Source organism: Zalophus californianus, chromosome 13 (assembly GCF_009762305.2).
Source record: "Zalophus californianus isolate mZalCal1 chromosome 13, mZalCal1.pri.v2, whole genome shotgun sequence".
NCBI lineage: Eukaryota > Metazoa > Chordata > Mammalia > Carnivora > Otariidae > Zalophus > Zalophus californianus.
In genome coordinates this window covers 14,000,305-14,022,914 of record NC_045607.1, presented here as the reverse complement: position 1 = coordinate 14,022,914, position 22,610 = coordinate 14,000,305, and the positions used below count along the sequence as shown (strand labels likewise).

Sequence of the window (22,610 nt, the reverse complement as noted above, 5' to 3'; positions counted from 1 at the left end):
TCTGAGGCATTAATCCTGCTCTTCCCTGTTCTCTTAACACCCTTTCCCACCTTGTCCACTTCTGGAAGCCTAATCCTTTCCTATCTTCAAAACTAAGGTCAAAAGCTTTCTCTTCAATGAAATCATCTCTGATTTTTTCAGCTATAAGTGAGATCTCCCAGATTCTTAATCCCCTTGACAGTTTATCCTTACAGTTTATGATGTCGGCCAATTTTTACTTCATATTATAATTATTTACATACTTTTTCTAGTGCCCTTACTAGACTGGAAGCTCCTTGGGAATAAGACCCGTTGTCTTATTAATCTTCAGTTCCCCACAAGGTCTATTAAAGTACACTGCACATAATTTGCTAAATAAATAAACACCCTGATACCAAATACTGCAATTTGTATGAACTTGATTATTTGTATTATTAGCATATATACATCTACATATTTGGGGGAGTCTCTCAGCAGAAGCAAAATAAATGACCTTTTAACATTATCAGTAACAAAATTTTAAGTTTAAAATATTTCTTTTAAAAATCTCAAGCTGGCCCAAAAGTGGCTTAATAAAATAAATAAGAAGAGTCTACAACATGGGCTATGGAAAGTACTATGTTTGATCAAGAGCAACTGTGTCAACTCACTGTGACATGTTATGTTCATGTTCTCAAAGGTCACCAATAGCTGGAAGAAAGATGTGTTGTTTTTTTTTTTTTCATTCATTTGACTACAGCCGTTATCTAGTTAATAATTAGAAGACCAGGAAGGCAGAGCATGCCCTGTATTGAATGGAGGATTTAAAACAGAAATGTACTGAAAAACACACAGGCCATCTAAACTGTAACAGACATACATTATTTACACTTAAATTCAATGCACTTGATGCCTTTTTCTGAATGAGCCCCTCTCTGGCCATTTATTAACATTCAAATTTTAGTCTAATTTCTTTTACCATGAACTTAACATGATACTTGGTGTAATGTGCTTAAAATATCTTCTAACACATAAATCATTGGCACTTCTAACACATAAATCATTGGCACATTGGCTCGGTAAATCACGAGCATTTACCGAAGCAAATTAATCATGATAGGATAAAGGCTGAGATCAATTACCTGCTTTTGACTAAGACAACTACTTTTTAAAAGTATAACTTCAAGGAAAAAACATAAAAGTGAATTTAAAAAAAAATAATTTAAACTAGATATTGGTACCATTGCAAGAATGATAACTGGGGTATAGAATAAAATTATTTTTAAATAAAATTAAAACTGTAAGGTTCTGTCCTATTTTCCTAAGGAATAGCAAAAAAATATGCTAGAAGATTTCTTGAGTTTGGTACACAATGTATACGCAACTATCTATCAGACATCTCTATCTGAATATCTTACAATCACTTCAAAATGAACATGTTTGAACCCTAACATCATCATGTCCTTCCAGCTTGCTTATCTGCCTGTATTCTTTATCTAGTTAATGGAATATCTCCTCACTCATGTGCCCAAGCCAGAAGGAAGCATGGCAGTCATCTCTCTCTCTCTCCCCCTTACTCCATACATACCAACAACCACCTAGCCCTGTACATTTTATTCTCCAAATACCTTATATTGGTTCCCCTGTCTCTTGCATCATTGCCAATGCCAATGCCAGTGTCCAGTTTCAGTGGTCTCCTTCCCTGAGCTCACTCTCTTTATCCACCAGACTTCTGACAGAGTGATTTTTCTTAAAAGCAAATCCAATATCACTCCTTTTTCAGTATTCTTCAACGGATAAAATTTTTTTCATCCCTTCAATGGATAAAATTAGGCCCCTTATGGTCAGGCCCTGTTTATCCTTCATCCATTCATTGTATCCATTCATCAAGTATTTACTGAATCTACTTCATGCCAGGCACTGTTGTAGGTGTTGGAGACACAACAGTAAACAGAGAGACAAAAGCCTCATCTCATCATTTCCCACTGTCCTTCAACCCTTCCTCTCCATCATTAACAAGTGTTCCTACCTTTGAGAAATAGTGAGCCACTTGCACTCTACTAAAGATGATTTGCTATTTCATATAAATTTCTACTCATCTTTCAGGTCTCAATTTAAATGAAACTTTGTCTCTTAAGACTTCCCTGAATCTCCTGTGCCCTTTATGAATACTCATGTTTTGTTTGCGTTTCCATCTTTCCACTGAGAGTAAGTGCCATGAGCACAGGGATAATGTCTTTGGACACAGAGTTGGCAAATGCAATGCCTTTATTAAATGAAATGAGTGAATAAAATGACACAGCTTTCCTCGATTGTTAACTGTTTCTAGTAATCAAATAACTTTTTCTTGATCTCCCAGAATTATATGCAAAGTAATAAAGAAGAGTTTACACAAGCAGCTGTTACTCTCAATTATGACACAAGCGATGATTTTCTGAACCCCACGTGAACATGAGCCTCAGAAGTTTGCCATCTTTCAATTTCACATTTATTTCATTATAAGTTGACCTCATGAGTAAAATTTTGCCCTCTGTCCTGGGGCATCTTCCCATAATTAAAATGCAAAATAATAAATATTTCAAAATACACTTACTGTACAGCAGCAACCACAGATTTTATGTAAAAGGATATTACGCCACTACAGAACTTCTTTGTTATCTTACAGAGACAGTCTATAATGATACACCTTGCATACTAACCTACTATGAATGCATTAAAAAATCTCAAATCAGTGTATAATTGCCTACATATAAAGCCAGCCCTGACAATATTTTAAGGGCTATAGTAAAAGATTCAGGCTCTCACTAGGCAAGCTGATTTTTGAGATAACATGTTATCTGATTTCTCCATTCACTTATTAAACATATGTCCAAATATAAATCAGGAAAACATTAGAAATGCATTGCAAAAGCAAAACTGAAAAGATATCGTAGACCAACTCCTTCCCAATTAAAAAGGTTGGAACACCAATGGTGCTATGAGGGGGTGGCCATCTGTCAGTACATAAAGGACTTTGTGTTTGCACATAAAGACGTTGCTCAACCCACGTCTGGCTCCCATAGCCAAGTTCTACCCTCACTAGGGCAACTCCCACTGAAAATATAGGGGCATAAAGAACAGAGAGATGAATTTTTTAAAAGCCAGCTGTTTGTTCCATGGGCATTAGATGTACAAGAGAATCAGGATAGAATTGAGTCCATTATTCTACTTCTATTTATTTTTAAAAAGAGAACAGGGAGGTGGAAACAGAAAAGAATTTTGAGTAGGTGTTAGGAGATCAGATTTCTCATCTCGTTGTATAATCTTAGGAAATTCACTTCAATTTGCATGTTTTTTTTCCTCCTGATAAGGTCTTCTTCTCAGCCCTCTGCCTTCCTAAGTCATAACTTAGAAGGCTCATCTCAGTTCCCACCTCCTCTGGAAAGCCTTTTTCCTTATTACTTCAGTTTATTCTTTTCCCGCTCTAAACTATTTGACTTAGAAATTCAGCGTATATATATAAACTGTTTTGTATTGGCTTCTAGTAGTTTTGTGCCCTTTAGTCTAGCATAGATTATAGGCTTCCACACAGAGCAAAAGCAATATTGTTTTACTCCAAAATTTTTGCTCCTCTTTGTGAGTCACCAATTCTATAATATACAATTTATGTAATTATATAATATATAATCTAATATACCCCAAACTCTAGTTCCAAGTTGCAAATGTTTCAATCCCAACACTTTTACTTACTGGTTATTACCTCATAAGTTAGGCAATTTACCTAACTTCCAATTTTTTTTCCTGTGCAAATGAGAATTATAATAATAGTGCCTAGCTGATACAGCTGCTATAGGGATTAAATCAACTGCTACATGCAAAGGGTTTAGGATAGTGCCTACCACGTGTTCGATTAACTTTATTATTATTATTATTATTATTAAATATAGATTGTCGGGGCACCTGGGTGGCTCAGTTGGTTAGGCGTCCAACTCTTGATTTTGGCTCAGGTCATAATCTCAGTTTGTGAGATCAAGCTCTGCGTCAGGCTCCGAGCTGGGTGTGGAGCCTATTTAAGATTCTCTCTCTTCCTCTCCCTCTGCCCCTCCCCACTCATTCTCTCTCTCTCCCTCCCTCTTAAAAAAGAAAGAAAGAAAGTATAGATTGTCCAATTTTAAGAGGTTTAATATGTTTGTGAAAATGGAGGAAAAGAATTTAAATTTTTTTCCTGTTAGAATGAACAATTTCTTCTTTAGCCTATCAACAAAAACAAATACCCCAATCCTTCCTCATGCACAACAGAGGTGGATTTAATCCTCCTCTTTGGTGAGTTACCAATTCTATTCCTCATATTTAAAAAAAAAATAGATTCATCCTCTAGGAAGTTATTGAGCTGAATCTATGTGCCAGTCACAATGTAAGTGGACATACACACACACAATTTAAGTCTCACAAAAATCCTTCATGCCACATATATTATTTTACATGTGAAAACACTGAGGCTTAGAGAGGTCAGATATCTTAATGAAGGTCATACAGTTAGTAAGTGGCTAAACTAAGAATAGAATCAAAGTCACTAATTTCAGATTTCACTTCCTTTCTACTACACATACACTGCTTGCCTACAATTTCCTTTTTCCTTAACTCATATATAATTTATAGCAGAGCAGAACACAGAGGTGTTTCCTCATAGTTCACCCATATGTTCTTGCCAAAGTACATAGTCCTGCAACTTCCCATTTCTGTTCTGGTCTTGTGTCAATTTAACTTCCTTTCTGGTAGCGAGAAATGCAGTGTTTACAGCTGGATTTAAAGCTCCCGAACCTTCCTTCTAAAGACTTCCTTTGAGTCCAGGTTTTTAAAGGATTTCAGTGATGTGCTGTTTGTTCTGACAAATTGCCTGACATTCTGAAATAACACTGTTAAAATTTTTTAAATTAAATATTACTCTGCAGCAACCCATAGAAAAGGATTATGCATTTATCTCAAAAAAATTAATATACCTATCTTTGGGGCCACAGACAATCAAGAAATAGGGCAAATAAAACAAAGCTTGGCGGGAGCAAGGAGGAAGGTTTATTGGAAGAGAGGTCAAGAAACTGAAAGGCCAAACCATTGAGATCATCTACAGATATGAAATCATCCAGGATTTTGACAGATGTCATGGTGGAGAGACAACAGTGAGCTGTGTATAAGAAATCAGGGGTAGTGCCTGGTAGGGGAACAGCAACACGGAGGTAGAACAGCATGCTCTGCTGCTATGAGCTTCGGAGGCAACGTTTTTAGAAAGGGAGAAAGGAGAGAACTCTACAAGTGGCAATCAGGAACAAGGAAGATTATCTATTCCAGCTCCAGGTCCAGAGATAAGAGGAACAAGAGAGAGAGAAAACAGATATCACTTTTAAGGGCTGCAGGGGAAGCAAGGTCCTTCCAGATGTCAATTAGAAGATGATGGTAAAGGATGTGAGAAATCAACATACTTTGACTATATGCAGATATTATAAAATTACATGTTACTTATCAAAAAAAAGACCTACTAAGGATAATAGAACCCGTCAGGTATGCAGAGAAAACAGTCCATATAGATCAAGTAATAGTAATCATCATCATCATCATCATCATCATCATAATACAGGTATCTTCTCCCTCCTGCTTAACATCAATCATCCATTACTGGATGATTGGATCCAGTATATTCTACATGAAATGCCAACAAAGAACCTATTTTCCAATATTTCAAGTGAAAATAATTATAATTCATTACATATCAACCCAAAACTACTAACCACCTTTCTAGACTGTAACTAAAACACAGTAAAGCACCTATAAATAAGTACCAAAGTCCCATGTTAGGATGTAAAATGCTTACAACATCCCTTCCTGATCCAAAGCAATTTCCATGGTTGTTGCCAGGGGCCTTATATGCAGTAACATGCTGCACATCCTCTTTGTTGACATGTGGTACAATTTACAGATTGTTTACATGGGATTCTGACATTATACCGATTTTATCTGGAATTTAACACAAGACTTCCCACGTGTTACTTTGTTTAAAACGTTGTATATGGCATTATTGAGTTTCCGGGATATAAATACAAATTTTTCTTAAAGAACCATCAGCCAAAACACACTGAATTGAGAGATAAGAACATTCTAGGATATTTGGGTGTTAAATACCAAGAGCCTTTCTACTAGGAAAAACAACTGTGTAATTATGAAGTCATTCTGTTTCACGGAATAAGCACTTGCTTATTACATTTGTTCAACTGGATTGAATGGTAGCTTTAGTGTGTAAGCTTACACAAGTTAACTATACCCCCTAAACATCAAAATTCTCATATTCAAAGTGGGAAAATAACAGTGCTCTCCTCAAGGGAGTTTTTTGAAAATTAAATGAGATACTGAACATAAGTGACCTAGCATACAGTACATGCTCAAAAAATGGTTTCTAGTATTATTTTTACTGTATATCTAGAAAGTGTAGATTGTAAAAATTTACAAATGCATTTTCTTGTTTGATCTTTAAGACAAAACAACTTTATACAGGAGAGAAACAGGACATGGATTATTATCACCACTTCACAGATTAAAAGATAAATGCTTAAAAAAAGTAAAGTGACTTTCCCAAAGCTACGTGGTTACCTGGCAATATCTACCAGGATTGGAACCCTAAACCAGGGGTTGGCAAACTTTTTCTTAAAGAGACAGACAGTAAATATTTTAGGTTTGCAGGCCACACAGTCTCTGTTGCAACGAGTCAGCTCTGCCACAGCAGCGCAAAAGCAGTCACAGATGATACATAAACAAGTGAGTGCACCTGTGTCCCAGGACACTTTATTTACAAAAGCAGGCAGCGGACTGGATTTGGTTCATGACTGTAGTTTACAGACCCCCACCCTGGATCTCTGAGTTACTAGTCCAATACACTTTTCCACTACTCTCTAGTTACGACCTATTTTCAGAACAGTGTTTAGCCCATGTCACTTAATGGCACTAACTGTCCGGCGGGGGGGTGGGGGGGAGAATCAGAAATAATTTATAGGGCCACCTGGGTGGCTCAGTAGCTTAAAGATCCGACTATTGGTTTCAGCTCAGTCACAATCTCATGGGTCTTGGGATCGATGGAGCCCCTTCTCGGGCTCTGCACTCAGCAGAGAGTCTGCTTAAAGATTCTTTCCCTCTGCCGCTCCCCCCACTCACATGCCACCTCTCTCTGTGTGTGTCTCTAAATTAAATAAATAAATCTTTTTTAAAAAAGAAATAATTTGTAAAAGATCAATGGAAACAGTAAGATACTACATGAATTTTAGAATTACTGTTTTCCCTCCTCTCCAGCTTTTAAAACTCTCTCTCAATGCTCCCCTTATTTCTTTCTCCTCTAACAAAGCAGTTTGGCCTAGAAGTAAACACTGTTTTATCTCTCCAAAGTGCTCAGGGAATAATTTTTTTGCAGAATCTCATTCTAAAGGAAGTAGTAGTCATGCCATTGGATATTAGAATGAACAAACTTATCCAAATCTCATCTTTTAAAATGGTAAGAAAGTTGAACCTCCTAAGGATGACTTGTGCGGGCATGTTTTTAGGGAGCAAAGGGAGCAATGATAAGTAACTACTATATTCTCAACCTCAAATAATAGAATGATTATCAGTTTTCTCCTTATAGAAGCTGCATGACATGGTGATAGGGACACTGGGCTTGGAATCCTAACTGAGAATTCTTTCTCCACCACTTAGTATCCCTGTGATTTAAAAACCCACATAAAAAGAGTTTCAAAGATTAAAACAAATAACTATTTTAAAATACCAACCATCATAAGCATTGATTATTGTTGCACTTGAAATTATAAACTTCTCTTTCTTTTTTAAGATTTTATTTATTTGAGAGAGAGCAAGAGCTAGAGAGGGAGAGAGCATGAGCAGCGGGGAAGGGCAGAGGGAGAGGGAGAAGCAGACTCCCCACTGAGCAGGGAGCCCGATGCAGGACTCCATCCCAGGACCCGGGGATCATGACCTGAGCCAAGGCAGATACTTAACCGATTGAGCCACCTAGATGCCCGAAATTATAAACTTGTTAATCCAGTTCACATCCATATTTTTAATAGAGGTATAATATGATACAATATTGCATATCATGTGTACAGTATGATTTATAAAGCATCCAAGATAACTTACGGCTGAGTTTAAAGAAACTTCTACCAAGGAGCTAAGAGTTCTTTAAAACTATTCCCTCATTTAAGCCAACAGTATTCCTTTGAAATTAAAACAACCCAGAATGTATTGTGTGATGTGGCTAGGCATTTTACGCGTATCTATCTATTTAACCTTCACAACAACTTTGAGAAGAAACTGAGGCTCAGAAAAATGAAGTAACTTGCTGAAAGCACAAAGCTCCTAAGTGGAAACAGATCTTGGATCTATACCCAGGTTAGGCTGATTGTAAAGCTTATGTTCTTTTCATTACATAACACTGTCTCTTCAGCTTTTTGACTTGGGTTTCACAAAAAGCTAGGTGCCTCATACAAGGTCAAAGAATAATTACTTTCAATGTAATAGAAGGCATATCCTCAGATGGTGGGACACTGTTCTACTACATTAAGTTGCCTCCAAATAACATAATATTTTAAAGGTCATTTCCAGATAATTCCTACTTAGTCAAGTTTTGGTCCCCCAAAATGTGCTGGTGAAACCAGTCTTTTCCCCACTAGTTAGAGAAATTAGGATATTATCAACTTTAAGCCTTAGATGTGCAAAGAAACAGTTCTGGCATTTGGATAAGAGAAAAAATAAAGCAAAGAGTAAGTTTCCTGAAAATGTGAATAAACATAATAAGAACGTTTCCACTGGAAATGCCAGGAAGTTATCACTTCCAGAAAGGAGACTGCTTTCTCAATAATTTTTTTCCGAGAAATTATCACAAAGCAAAATTGGTGACCCAGGTCCTTTTGAAGAACTAGATCAGTAAATTAGATGCTTTTTAATTTTGATATTAAATATACAAAGTGAGAAAATAAAAGTATATGAAATATTTTATAAATCTATGCCCCCTCTTCCCCCTTTATTTAAAACACTCTGGTCCTTGAGAGCAAGAGCCTTTTCTTTTTCTTGATAAAATAGCATCACCTCCACCCACTGCTGCTTACCTGCTGCAGAGCACGCTGAGGGCTCCATGTGGACTACAGTCACACGGCAGACAGAGCCCAGAAGTGTGATTCAGGTAAAAGCTGTCCCTGCAGGTGTCACAGCGGAGCCCTTGATAAGGTGGCCAACACTCACACTGCCCTGTGGTCTGGTTGCAGCGATTCACGTCCAGGCTTCCCACCACAGAGCAGTTACATGCATCATCTATAAACGAAAGAAGGGAAGAGACATTAGTAACTAAGATTTAATGCTTTCTTAATAAAATGAATGTTATTTTATTTTTCCTAATAAATGTTCATAGCAATTTTGTAAGGACGGGAAAAAGAATGAATTCTGGTTCAAATTCACCTGCTGACCCATTTATTTAAGACAGGAAATATAGGCAGTCAAGTATGTAAAACTATACATCACTCATAATTATAAAGCTAACATTCTCAGTGTCCTTGCCAGTACTCCTTATCTTCTAGCCCTCCTGCCCTACACTCTAATATGGGAGGGGGGACCCTGTATACTACTCAGTTTTGCTGGACTAGAGACCTCAAAGGCCTAGGCTTACCCACATGGCACTGAGAGCACATGCTGGAAATGGCAACATGTTAAATAATGAAGAGTCTCATTGTACAGCAGCAAAAGCCTAAGACTCAAATGGTTTACTGTGGTCACTTATACAGGTCAGCCAAAATTGTGCTGGAGCTGGAATGATAAGCTAATACGTTCTTCCCAGGAACGAATTCATGGAGAGTTGAAACTTTAAGGTAAGGAAAGATGAACAATAAATCCTAGATGAGAAAGTGGCCACAGTCATCCTGATGAGTGGGCTAAAACCAATCACAGTTTGAATCCCTTTCCTAAGTTTTAAGATTTAGAAAATAAACTTTCCTTTAGCTACATTTCAAAGAGTTCTTTGGATGAAAATATTTAGAAGTCCTTGGCTTTAGCCTTTAAATGCAGATGTATTTAAAGGTCAGCTCGAATTTGGTTTTTGCTATTGTTTACACTCATTTTATCAAGAAAGTATTTTCAACAATGGTTTGACACAATACCAACACAGGACCTTGTGAGCATTTAAAAAACAAGTAAAGTCAACTGCAGATGAAGTAAAACCTTGTACACAGTTTAGAAATAGCCCCAATTCCAAAATAGCTACAAACCTAGGTTTAACAAGTCCCTCCAGAATCTAGTACAAATTAAACTTCTGAGTAGGTAAGGCACTATATGAAATGACATTACATTTATAAAAATTTAGCTTGGAAAAAATAATCTTAATGTCATTTTTGATGATTTTTTAAAAGTTACTGAATAACTGCAAATCCAGGGTCTTAAATAGAATGTTATAAAGGCATATGCTTCTCTAGTCTGGAAAAGGAAATTAAAATTCCTAATGTCATCACAAGCTGCTTATTCACACAAGTCAAAGCAAAGGATTCCATAGAGAAATTCCCACTTGGCTGCGCCCATACCAATCCATACCTCCCACACTTCTTCAGTTCCTAATCTTTGGGGTCAGCTTATCTCCCTGATCTTTCCAGCTATTCTAATTTGTAAATAGATCAAATGAATGAATATACATATATTGGTGAGTGATTTATTTTATGCATAATTCAAGCATGTGTGGTAAATTAGTTACAAATCTCAGAGAAGAATTCAAGATTTCTTCATTCACCAAACTTAGGAAAGGTATCAGCTTCCCATCTCAGTCAACTTATTTTTACTAGGCTATGTAAGCATGACATCTCTTTGACAGAGTTACTTGTTTTCACATTATTTGTAGTGTTTGGGGTGTGTGTGTGTGTGTGTGTGTGTGTGTGTGTGTGTGTGTGTGGTTTTTGTAAATAAGGAAGCCATGTTTAGTGGTCTGAAAAGTTGCCAATGACAACTTCATGGTAAGACCTACACTCCACCAAAAATGACCAGAATGCTTAAAGTAATATTTTTCTTCCAAATCTGGCAGAATTTCAACATACATCCAATTCCTCCTGCTGGACCAATTTCATCACAAGTTAAACTAACCAAATTATGCTGGTGTGGACAGAACTAGCTCAAGAAAATGAACAGATTAAGAAAAAATTCTAAGGCAGAATTTTATTCTATTATTTCCTTACAAATGTACTTCCATCTGAAACCTGAATCAGTATTCCCAATCAATGAGATAAGTATTTTTTTTTTTAATAACTTAATTAGTGGCGCCTGGGTGGCTCAGTCGTTAAGCGTCTGCCTTCGGCTCAGGTCATGATCCCAGGACCCTGGGATCAAGCCCCGCATCGGGCTCCCTGCTCAGCCAGGAACCTGCTTCTCCTTCTCCCACTCCCCCTGCTTGTGTTCCCTCGCTAGCTGTCTCTGTGTGTCAAATAAATAAATAAAATCTTTTAAAAAAATAAAATAACCTAAAAACTTTGAGGAAAAACTGTTTTTTTCCAATAAAGTTCTAACGGATAAACTTCAGTACAAATCAAGTTCATTAGCTATTTATTACTTCTCTAGAGCCAAGTCAATCTCTTCCATATCCTCTGAACATATTCTTTTTAGTCTCATCTTTGAACCTTTGCTCATTTTGTCCTCCTTGAAATGCTCTCTACTCTCCACGTATTCAAACCTATTCCCTATTTCAAGAATCAGCTGAAACTTACTCCTCCACAAACTCTAATTCTATTACCCCTCGTATGAATCTGTAACAACATCTATTACCTATAACTCTCATATGCCAGTAAGTTGAAGAGGCAGGAAAGCGAACCAGTTATGAATACAGACTATACAGGCAGACGGCTATGGGTTGAAATCCAGCTCTCTCATTACTAACTTTATGACTTTAGAGAATTTAACTACCCTCATTGTGCCTTCATTTTCTTGTCTGTAAACAGGGCATAATACAGTACCAATTACCCTCAACCCAAACACTGAAGCTGGAGGTAGTTTGGAGTACTGTGAGAAGTAGAGCTGGAAGAAAGAGACACCAGATAAAATAACACAACAACAATTCAGATGTCAGATTCATAGCCACAGCTTTGTTATACTCTGTGGACAAGAAAGCCTGGGATTGGGTTTATTACCATGGCAGTTTTTGACAATGTTTAGGAAATAGAATTAGTGTCCCGACATTCAGAAATCCAAGTTGTAGGTTATCTAGGAAGAAAATAAGAGGTATAATATGTATTTTGGGCTTCATATATTACCAATATGGGTGCCTACAAATACAATAATGAAAACAGAAGGGTTAAGGATGTGGTTTTAGGGAGGATGAAAAGAGCATTTATTGATTATATGCCCCTTGTATTAATCATGCTAGTAGTAGTGGAATATATGGCAAATATTTCAGCAAGAGCAGCAACCCTCGTGCTAAGAAGGGGGTTGATTTATGAAGACAAAATGTACTATCACATTAACATTCCTCTCCAAATTAACCAAAGGAAAGGAAGTTAAAGCAAAGCATACAAAATGCCAGGGAACACATGCATCTTTTCTGTTTGGAGCTCGGAATCTGAGGCCCTATCCCAGTGACTGACTTCAAATGAAATGACCCAACTTAAATGAATAGTATGAACAACAGTAATAAATGTAAAGCACTATGAATATCCAATAAATTGTGTTAGGATAATTTGTTAGCTTGCAAATAGAGTAAAAACTCAGAGCCTTCACAGTTCTTGACATTCATATAGAACCAAACAGGAGTTAATGCAGAAACAATGCAATTTACTAGCAGGCTGGCAATATGAAGAAGAAGAAAGGAATTTCAGTTGATAGAAGGAGTAGGAAGGATCTATAGCCAAGAAAAGAGACAAAGTGCTGACTTTTTAATGAGGTAGAATCTTAGCAAAGCAGCACAAAGGAGTCAGGGACACGACTGATGGTAAGTCACTAGTATGGAAGTTAATGGGAATGAAACAATACGAAGAGGACACAAAAAACTAATCACGGACAAGTCTGAATGAAATGCCAAAAATCTCATGTGGCTGCCTAAGAGTACATACGAAGTAAATTCTCCATCATTTGAGCTGTGGATTTTCTTTCAATGCCCTGTGATTCTTGGGAAAGCTCTATAGAGAAATAATTAGAGAAAAGTAACATAAATGTTAGCAAAGAGACAGCAATCTTTAGCAATATTTTTTATTTTTGTTTGACTTCTGAAGAGCAAAGAAATACTATGAAGAGCAATGAATTGAACCCTAAGGAAGAATAAGAAACTAAAATCTGGTGCCAGACTATTTGAAAATAGAAATATAAAGGCCCAGAGAAGAGACAATAACTTGGCATTTTTCTCTGAGAACTTGAACGTACGTGATGATTTTATAGTAAAACTATCCAAAATAATCATCGCATTTAAATCAAATACTGAACTTTTTCAAACAATCCTTACCAAGGGGCCAGGAGATGAACAATCTCAGCAATAAAAAATAAATATAGAGTAACTTTGTTTAGAAGTCCCATAAGCTCCCCACTCGCTTTGTGCACAAACACTTATACTGGTAAGAGATTGTCTCCCTGCACATACTAAAGATCTTTTCTCATACACCTGGGAGTCTTCTTTCTGCATCCAGCTTTTAACAACCTCATGTCACTGCGCAGTAAAAAGTCCATCATATCTTCTAGAGAATTTTAATTGTGTTTTGGTATCTGCAGCTACTTTGATGGTAGTTTTTAGAAAAATATTAATTGTGATACTATGTCCCAATTAATGTGTCCTCTGTCTCTCTGTCTCTTTTTGAAGTCCTTTCTGAGTGTTGTAATTAACTCTGATGTCTGGAAACTCAAGCAATTTGGTACAATAGTGTGTTAGCCTTTTGAAGATAAAAAAGATCTGTAAAAGAGGTAAATGAAAGACCTGAATAAGGAAATGAAAAAAATTTTGTCCCCAGTCAATTCATGATGCAAATGTCATAGAACAAAAAAAATGTTAATTGATAAGAACACTGTTGCTGAACTAAATTGATTACAAAACAAGTATTGCATTTATGCATGGAGACTGGGAAAATACTTGTAAATATAACTAACACAGAGCACTCACAGGAATCTGATTCAGGAATATAGCCTGAAATCCTACCTATATAGCCTCTTGCAAAATTGTGGAAACACCTTTGCAAAACTCAATTTCCAACTCCTTTTCATTCCCTCGACAATGATTTCACTCTTGCTTCCAATATCTTCAGATATTGAAAGAATAAAAAAATTATCTATTAAGAACATTTTTTAAAAACTGCTCTAGGCTATTCCAAAACTTTTCATTCTTCCCCATATTCAGAAGACATACAAAATGTACTATAATATTTACTTATGTTATATTGTATATATATATGTATATTGTATATATATATATATTGTATATATATATATATATATCTTCTGTTCAATGTCAAAGTAGCAAAAGCTAGAAGACATGTATTTAAAATGTATCAAGGCTCAGCACTTAATCTCATAACCAAAATTTAAAACATTAATAGAACTGAATACCATATGAGTAAATTTTATTGGATGTAAATTTTAAAAAAACAAAAACAATTTTTTTTAAAGCAATGAGGTTTTACTAGATTCTGTTCTTTTTTTTTTTTTTTTTTGGACTGCGTTCTTAGATTTTGCAAGAAGGAAGCCTTGGTGTCTCACAAGCAACTACGTTAGCTGGATTGTGACACTAAAGTCACATGGGACCCAACTAATAATTGAAGTCTCTTGCAAAGCTGATGTTACAATTAAGATAGCAAGAATTGATGAATGCTTCAATTGATTACTGCACAAAAAGCTGTGGAACATTTTAGGGTTTAAAATGCTCTTTAACTGGGGCACCTGGGTGGCTCAGTCAGTTAAGCATCTGACTCTCAGTTTCGGCTCAAGTCGTGATCTCAGGGTCGTGAGACTGAGCCCAGCATTAGGATCTGCACTGAGCTACAGTGAAGACTGAATTCTCTCCCTCCCTTTCTGTCTATCCCTTCCTTCCTCCCCCACCCCAGTTCCCACACATGCATGTGCTCTTTATCTCTCTTAAAAAAATAAATAAATAATAAAATAAAGAAAGAAAATGTTATTTAACTAAAAGAAGTAGAATCTTTTTCCTTTGGCTCCAACTTAAGTCTTTGGCTTATAATTGCTCTTGTGTAAAATGAAGGAGAAGAGGAAAAAATAAGATAAAGATGTACAGGATTCCCATCCCTTTTTCATACACAACTGTTTCCTTTCCTTTGAGATTCATCATTAAAAACCCTACTCTATTTAAACAAATTCCAGGGAAATACCTGTAAGTATAATGACTTTGAATCTACCCAGTCTCTCTTTTCCACAAACCTAAGATAATATCTACAAAAATAACATCTGTCCTGATTTTCAAATTGAAAAGAAAGAGAAAAATAGTTGTCAAAATCAAAAGTAGGAATACTTAATTCAAACCTCGCCTATAAATCAAAAGAATACAAAAAACAACAACAAATAATAATATTGTCTTGACTACAGGCCTGATTTCCTAAGTATACTTAGGAAATATTAAGTTTATTTATTTCAAAATCTACTTTTTATCAGGCTCATATTCCATCTTTGTAGGTTTAGAGTAAAGGAATCTTGGAAAGGACTCATTCTAGAGAAAAGGAATTATCAACAGAATTTTTATTGTTATAAAAAATCTTACTCTAGCATAACACTGATACTCAAGTTACATTTCACATTTATGTTATGCCAGGGTAGGGTTACAAATCTTTGCAAAACTGAGAAACTCGGTATTAAAGCTGATGAGTTTCTTGCATTAAACCAGATCTCACAGAAATGTGGAAAGTTTTAAAGCCACTACTTTTAAAGAAAAGCTTTAAGCTTTACCTTTTAAAATAAAAATGTATCCATTAAAATTCCCAGTCATAATTCATTGTCACAAAACATTTCTTCTACTTTATGGTAGACACATGGGGGAAAAGTGGGTAACAACGACACAGGTTTTATAGAAAATTTTCTGCCTCACACTTAAGGACCATGTTGTTAGTGCTTGGCCCTGGCTCACTGCCAGCATTCCACAATTCAAAGACAATTCATCTGATTAATGAGACAAAATGACAAGTTCTGGGAAAGGTTGTAACAACCAGCTTTCACTACTACTATATCTAATAACCAAGATGATATGACCAGTTATTGACATGTATATCCAACATCGAACTAAAAACCTCACATGTACACATCCCTCAGTCCTCACCACAATCCTGTGAGGTAGGTGCCTTGAAGGAACATAAGTCTGAGAGAAATGAAAGTCACACAACCAACCAGTACTGGAGAACAGATTGCAACCCAAACTGAAGAACTCCCAAAATCCATGTCTTTTCACTATGAGAAACTTCTGACTATCAAAACAAGTACAAAAAAACACTAGACAGACCCAGGACATCTTACAACCAGAATTTGCTGCTAATTAACCAGATCTGTGACCTTCAATAAGTCTAACTGCTCTGAGTTTCAATGTCTCTGATCTATAAAATATGGGTAATTCTTGTCATCTATCCATATGAAATACCTAGGGATAAAGCTAACATAATATATACATGATCTTTATGCTAAAAACTATAAGACACTGAAAAAAAAAAACACAAAAAAAGACCTAAATAAATGGAGAGACACAGCATAACAATTAAATCTACAGATTAAGTGAACACCAGTCAAAATCCCATCAGGACTTTTTGGTAGGTATTCATAAACTGACTCTAAAATAAATTTTAAAAAGTAAAGAAACGTGAAGAGCCAAAGAAGAATAAAGTTGGAAGACTTTCAATAACTCATTTCAAGACTTACTTTAAAGCTATAATAATCAAGACAATGTGTTATTGGTGAAAGAAAAGACACAAAGGTCAATGGAACAAAACAGCCCAGGAATAGACCTGCATAAATATCATCAACTAATTTTTGACAAGGTGCAAAAGAAATTCAAGGGGAAAGGATCATTTTTTCAATAAGTGGTGTTGGAACAGTTGGGTGTCCCTATGCAAAAAGCTGAACTTTGACCTAACCTCACACCTTGTTCAAAAATTAACTCAAAATAGATCATAGCCCCAAATGTAAAATGTAAAACTACAGTACCTCTAGAAGAAAACATAGGAGAAAATGTGATTGACCCCGGAGTGGGCAAAGAACTTTTAGATACAACACCAAAAGCAAAATCCATAAAAGGAAAATTTATAAGTTGGACTTCATTAAAATTTAAAACTTTTACTCTTTATAAAACTACTAAAAGAATGAAAACACAGTCACCAACTGGGAGAATATTTGTAAATCACATTTCTGTCAAAGGACTTGTGTCAAGAATACACAAAGAACTCTCAAAACTTAACAATAAAAAAACCACAATTTTAAAATGGGGAAAAGGTCTGAACAGATATTTCACCAAAGGTGTATGTATAACAAATAAACACTTGGAAAGATGCTCAACATCTTTTATTAGGAAAATGCAAATTGAAACCACAATGACATACAAGTACATACTTAATAGAATGACTAAATTTTAAAAAACTGGCAGTACCCAGTGCTGATAACAGTACTGAGCAACTAGAACTCTTCCATGTTATTAATAGGAATGCTTAGAAAACAATCTGGCCATTTCTTATAAACTTAAATTTATACCTACTATATAACCTAGCAACTTTAATCCTAGGTATTTACCCAAGAGAAAGGCAAACTTATGTTCACAGGTAAGCATCAGTGAATGTTTATAGCAGTTTTATTCATAATCACTAAAAACTGAAAATTACCTAAATGTCGACTGTTGAATCATTAAAAAAACTGTGGTCCTTTTTATGTGGTATGCTAATATATTTTTTCACATCAGAATCTGTTTCTGATTTATTAACTTGATCTATTCTTTTACCAGTATACTAAAAAAAAAAAAGTTTTAATAATGGCAGCTTTATAACATGTTTCACTAATGGATTACCTTTCTTTACACTTTCTTTTAGTTGTTGATAGTTGAACTCTACAGCCACATTTCCTCCAGAAAAGATCCTATTGTAGTTTTCCCATTAATTCCACTTATTCTAAAAGTTAGTGTATCAGGAACTGGTAGCTTTATAATATTCCATTTTTCTACCTGTGAGTACAGGTATGCCTCTCCATTTATTCAGTCTTCCTCTCTAACTCTCAGCAAAATTTCATAATTTAAAAATATATTTATATGAGTTTATACATATCTTGATGAAATTATTCCTAAACTTTGTATCATTTGTGGCAGTAGTGATTAGTGTGATTTTTCCCCCATTATCTCCTCTAATTAGTATTAGCTAGAAATACTTATTAACTTCAGTTTTTTTGGAGATATATATATAGTCATTTTGAAGAATTCTCATTATTTCTAATGTTTTTTGCCTTGATTCTTTTGAGTAAGACTTCTATTTTAAATCACACGGAGGCCTTCCACTGAAGGTCATATCTTCCCTGGCTATCAATAGATAAAATTCTGAGTTTCCTCAACCACGACAGTTTGTTGGTAAAATAGAGCAAAGCATTTCACACAACTGATTATTTCATCCCTAGGTCAGCCTTATTCATTGTAATAAATGTAATTACCACTTACTATTACCTACAATGTCTCAGCCTTTATTAGTCACACATTTCACTTGAATGAACACTTTGCTTCACAACAACATTGCAAGGGGTGTTTATAAATAGGGAAATCAGAACTTAGAGAAGTGAAGTCACTGCCCAAGACCACAGAGTTACTGTACGTGGTGAGACAGTGTTCAGACCCAGGTTTCTCTTACTCTAATGCTCTTCCTCATTCCACTTCACCACAGAGCTTTCTTCCTTTAAAAAAGGGAAGGAGGGAAGGGGAAAAACAAGAAAAAGAAATCAAAATTCTACCTACTGCTGTTAAATACAGTTGGGTGGGTTTTGTTGTTTTTTTTTTCAGTCTATTTTCTTTGTAAGCAGTTGACATCAAGTCAGATGATTAGCAAACAGTAGGACGGGGGGAAACAGCTGCTCAAGCTACAAAAATAATTCTCAACGGGAGACTTAGAACACCTTGCATTTGCTTTTGGTCCCTGAGTCTTAATATATTGTTCAGAGCCAAAAACACACACTCATAATTTAATATTTGGGACCAATTATTTTATTTAAATACAGTCTCATAGCTAAAATAATACTGCTAATTAGTATCTCCAGTATCTCTCTAAATTCTGGATACAGACTATGCTGAACAAAACTGCTACCTGAACATAGGCCAAAAAAAGTTTTCTGTGCCACCATTTTCCTATTTGCTTGCATTTTTCAAGACTTCTTTTCAAAAACCAGTTTTGCCATTTTGTAAAAGTTATTGCTTACTTTTTGGAAGGACATTTTTTTCTTTCTGGCTATTACCAAATTGAGAATGTACTGCAAGAATTGACTAAATACCACCTACATGGCTTGAAAGAATAGCTAGTCTATCAAACTTTGAATTTATATGAACTTCTTTATTTACAAAACATTCACAATATCCTTCAGTTTAAGGGAAGGTGGGAAGGAGGAAGGAGCAAATACAGAAATTGAATCTGTGCAACTTAAAATCTGGCTCCAGGCTATAAGAGAAAGAGAGCAGTCTATGAGGTCAAGGGACCTAGATTCAAATACTGAAACCATTGTTTATGATTTTAAAACTCATGCCCTCTTTGTAAAGATTTTTTTATAAAATTGCGATAATGATACCTAACTTATGAGGATGTTCTAAGAATTACAGGAGACAAGGCAAAGAAAACACCTAGGATAGGGCCTTCTCTTTCCCCACCCTACATTTTTATTATAAGCAATCTTTTTAGCAAAGTAGCATCCTTAGATGTTACTACAGATTGCAAGAATTGAGAACAGGGACCATCAGAGATCTCTGAATGCACTCAAATTACCCTAAATAATGTCATTAATGCCTTAATTTTGTAGCAATAGAACAGAAAGGCTAAGAAAAAGAGGAGAGCTTCAATTTCAAGTGCTGCCGATAGCTTCTGAGGTTGGGATTAGATTTGCCTTAGTGTGTCTATTTACAGAGCACAGCTGAGCAACTTAAAGGCTAGCACTATTTGCTCATTGTAATACCTAGAAAATTAGTTTGGGGAAAGGAGTGCAGAGAGAGCAAAAGAAAAGGTCAACTTAAAAATAATGTCCTAACTGGGGCACTTGGGTGGTTCAGTCAATAAGCGTCTGCCTTCGGCTCAGGTCATGATCCCGGGATCCTGGGATCGAGCTCCACATCGGGCTCCCTGCTCAGCCAGGAGCCTGCTTCTCCCTCTCCCACTCCCCCCGCTTCTGTTCCCTCTCTCACTGTGTCTCTCTTTGTCAAATAAATAAATAAAATCTTTTAAAAAAAATACCGTCCTGCATGCCTGGGTGGCTCAGTTGGTTGAGTGACTGCCTTCAGCTCAGGTCATGATCCTGGAGTCCCGGGATTGAGTCCCGCATCAGGCTCCCTGCTCAGCGGGGAGTCTGCTTCTGCCTCTGACCCTAACCCCTCTCACGTGCTCTCTCTCATTCTCTCTCTCTCAAATAAATAAATAAAATCTTAAAAAAAAAATACTGTCCTAAGGCACCCAGTGATTTAATCTAGAAATTGTTCCTAATTTCCAATAAAAGAAGGTTGGTCCCACATATTATAGTTTAACATCCATCCCAGCCAACTTTTTAAACATATTATTAAATGGATGGTTTGTGGATTATTAGGAATAAATATGTATTTGATTACAAAATTATGCCATACTATCTTGGGAAAATACATGAGGTATATAGGGACAAGTAAGTAGAGAGAAAATCTACTTACTATGGTTGCAACAAAGACTGACAGGGAGGACAAGGAGAAGAAAATACATATTAGAAAGGTATACTTGGGCACTTTATCCTGCATGGAACAATTCTCCAAATCAGTGCCACCTGCTTCAGAATCACCAGGGGAGCACAGTGAAACTCTGATTCCTGGGTCCCATCCTACACCTATTGAATAGAAATCTCGGAGGGAGGAGAGGGTCTCAGGAATATGGATTTTTTTACAAGCTTCAAAAGTGATTCTGATTTACCTAAAAAGTTTGCTACAAGCAAAAGGGAAATAAGGAAAATTCTTGAGCAGAGTAATGATGTGGCCAGAGGTGGGCTTCAGAAGTAAAAACAACACCAAAACAAAAATAACAACAACAATAATGACAACAGTAATGATCTGCACTCCACTACTTAGTGCTTACTTATGTGTTGACTTATTCCATGCCAGGCACTGTTTTATGCACTTTATATGCATAAACATTTAAAACATTCAAAGGACCTATCTATAAGGTAGGTCAGGTGATACAGGGGATAAAAGAAGGAAATGGAGGCGCAGAGAAAGTAAGGAATTTCCCCAAAGTCAGAAGGCCACCGATGTCCAACTGAGATTAGATTACCTTTAGCAGCAGTGTGAAGAAGGGACCAGAGGGGAGAAGACTGGAGGTGGGAGATTTACTGATAATCAACTGCAGCTGTCCAACAGGAAAATCTAAAATTGGGCAGTGTCACTAGTAAAGACTGCTCTGAGAACATACAGATACCTGTCCGTATATCATACAGTGAAATTAAATCTATTTGCCTTTTAAATAAATAAACACTGCAAGGTAGAAAATATACCTGTCTGCAGTTGTCTTCAGTGCTAAAGTTTAATGGATTTGGAGTTAAGAGCCAAGTGAAATAGCTGAGCCTTGAGTTATTCCAAAGGACACTTAAAAGAAGTACTTTTTCTTTTGGAACTGGAAGTGGGCTATCTTACTTTGTATGCCCTATCTAATCCTCTTACTCCTCAAAACATGTTGACAAATTCTTCCCACTCTCCTGCCACTCTTCACTATTATCAAACACTTACACAGTATAAACATTGTTCTACACTACAAGCTGTGAAGTTCTTTGCTTTATCATCGTGACTAAGCATTTGGGTAACACTTCAGATTCAAAAATCTTAAGGGCACGAGAGAGAAGAAAGCCCTTTTCCAACTCCACAGCTCACTCCTGCTCTTGTACAGGCTGTTAGAGGAACCTAATCACACCCCTTTTACACACACACACACATACACACACACACTCTCTCTCTCTCATTGGATATTCAAAAGAAAACTGAAATGGTCAATGCTAAAATAGATTGGGAGGACTTTTATTTTTTTAAATGAGAATTTGGAAGCACCAAGATGTTAAGTTCGCAAACAATACAAAACACAACCCTTGAACTTCCCCTAAACATTGCCAAAGCACTAATGCACTAATGAAAGTTAATCTCAGAAGTTCTCAGGGACCAGCGGTTAATAATAAATCGAAAAAGAAATAATGTGATTCCCTCCTCTACTCCTAAAGTAACAGTCTTGGAGAAACAAACAACATTAGCCAAAATATCTAAGAGAGACAGGCTAAGTGAAATTTACCTCCACTCTAATGGAATTTACCAATTTTCCTTCACTTCTGATTTCAGGCATCCCATTCACTACCTTCTGTACCTTTAAAAGCTTTCACCACACCATTGGCAGGATTGTAAAATGGTGCAATCACTATGGGAAGCAGTACAGAGTTTCCTATAGAAATGTTAACTACCATATGATCCAGTCATCCCACTTCTGGGTATA

The 22,610-nt window shown here is 36.1% G+C and overlaps 1 protein-coding gene across 1 annotated transcript in view; it reads right to left on the bottom strand.

Moving 5' to 3' along the window:
- Positions 1–22,610, bottom strand: part of MEGF9 (multiple EGF like domains 9) — an 83,195-nt gene that overhangs the window by 32,592 nt on the left and 27,993 nt on the right. Inside the window, exon 2 of the mRNA XM_027616244.2 lies at positions 9,075–9,276. Within this exon, the coding sequence (XP_027472045.1) occupies positions 9,075–9,276 (202 nt within the window). The remainder of the gene's footprint in view (positions 1–9,074; positions 9,277–22,610) is intronic.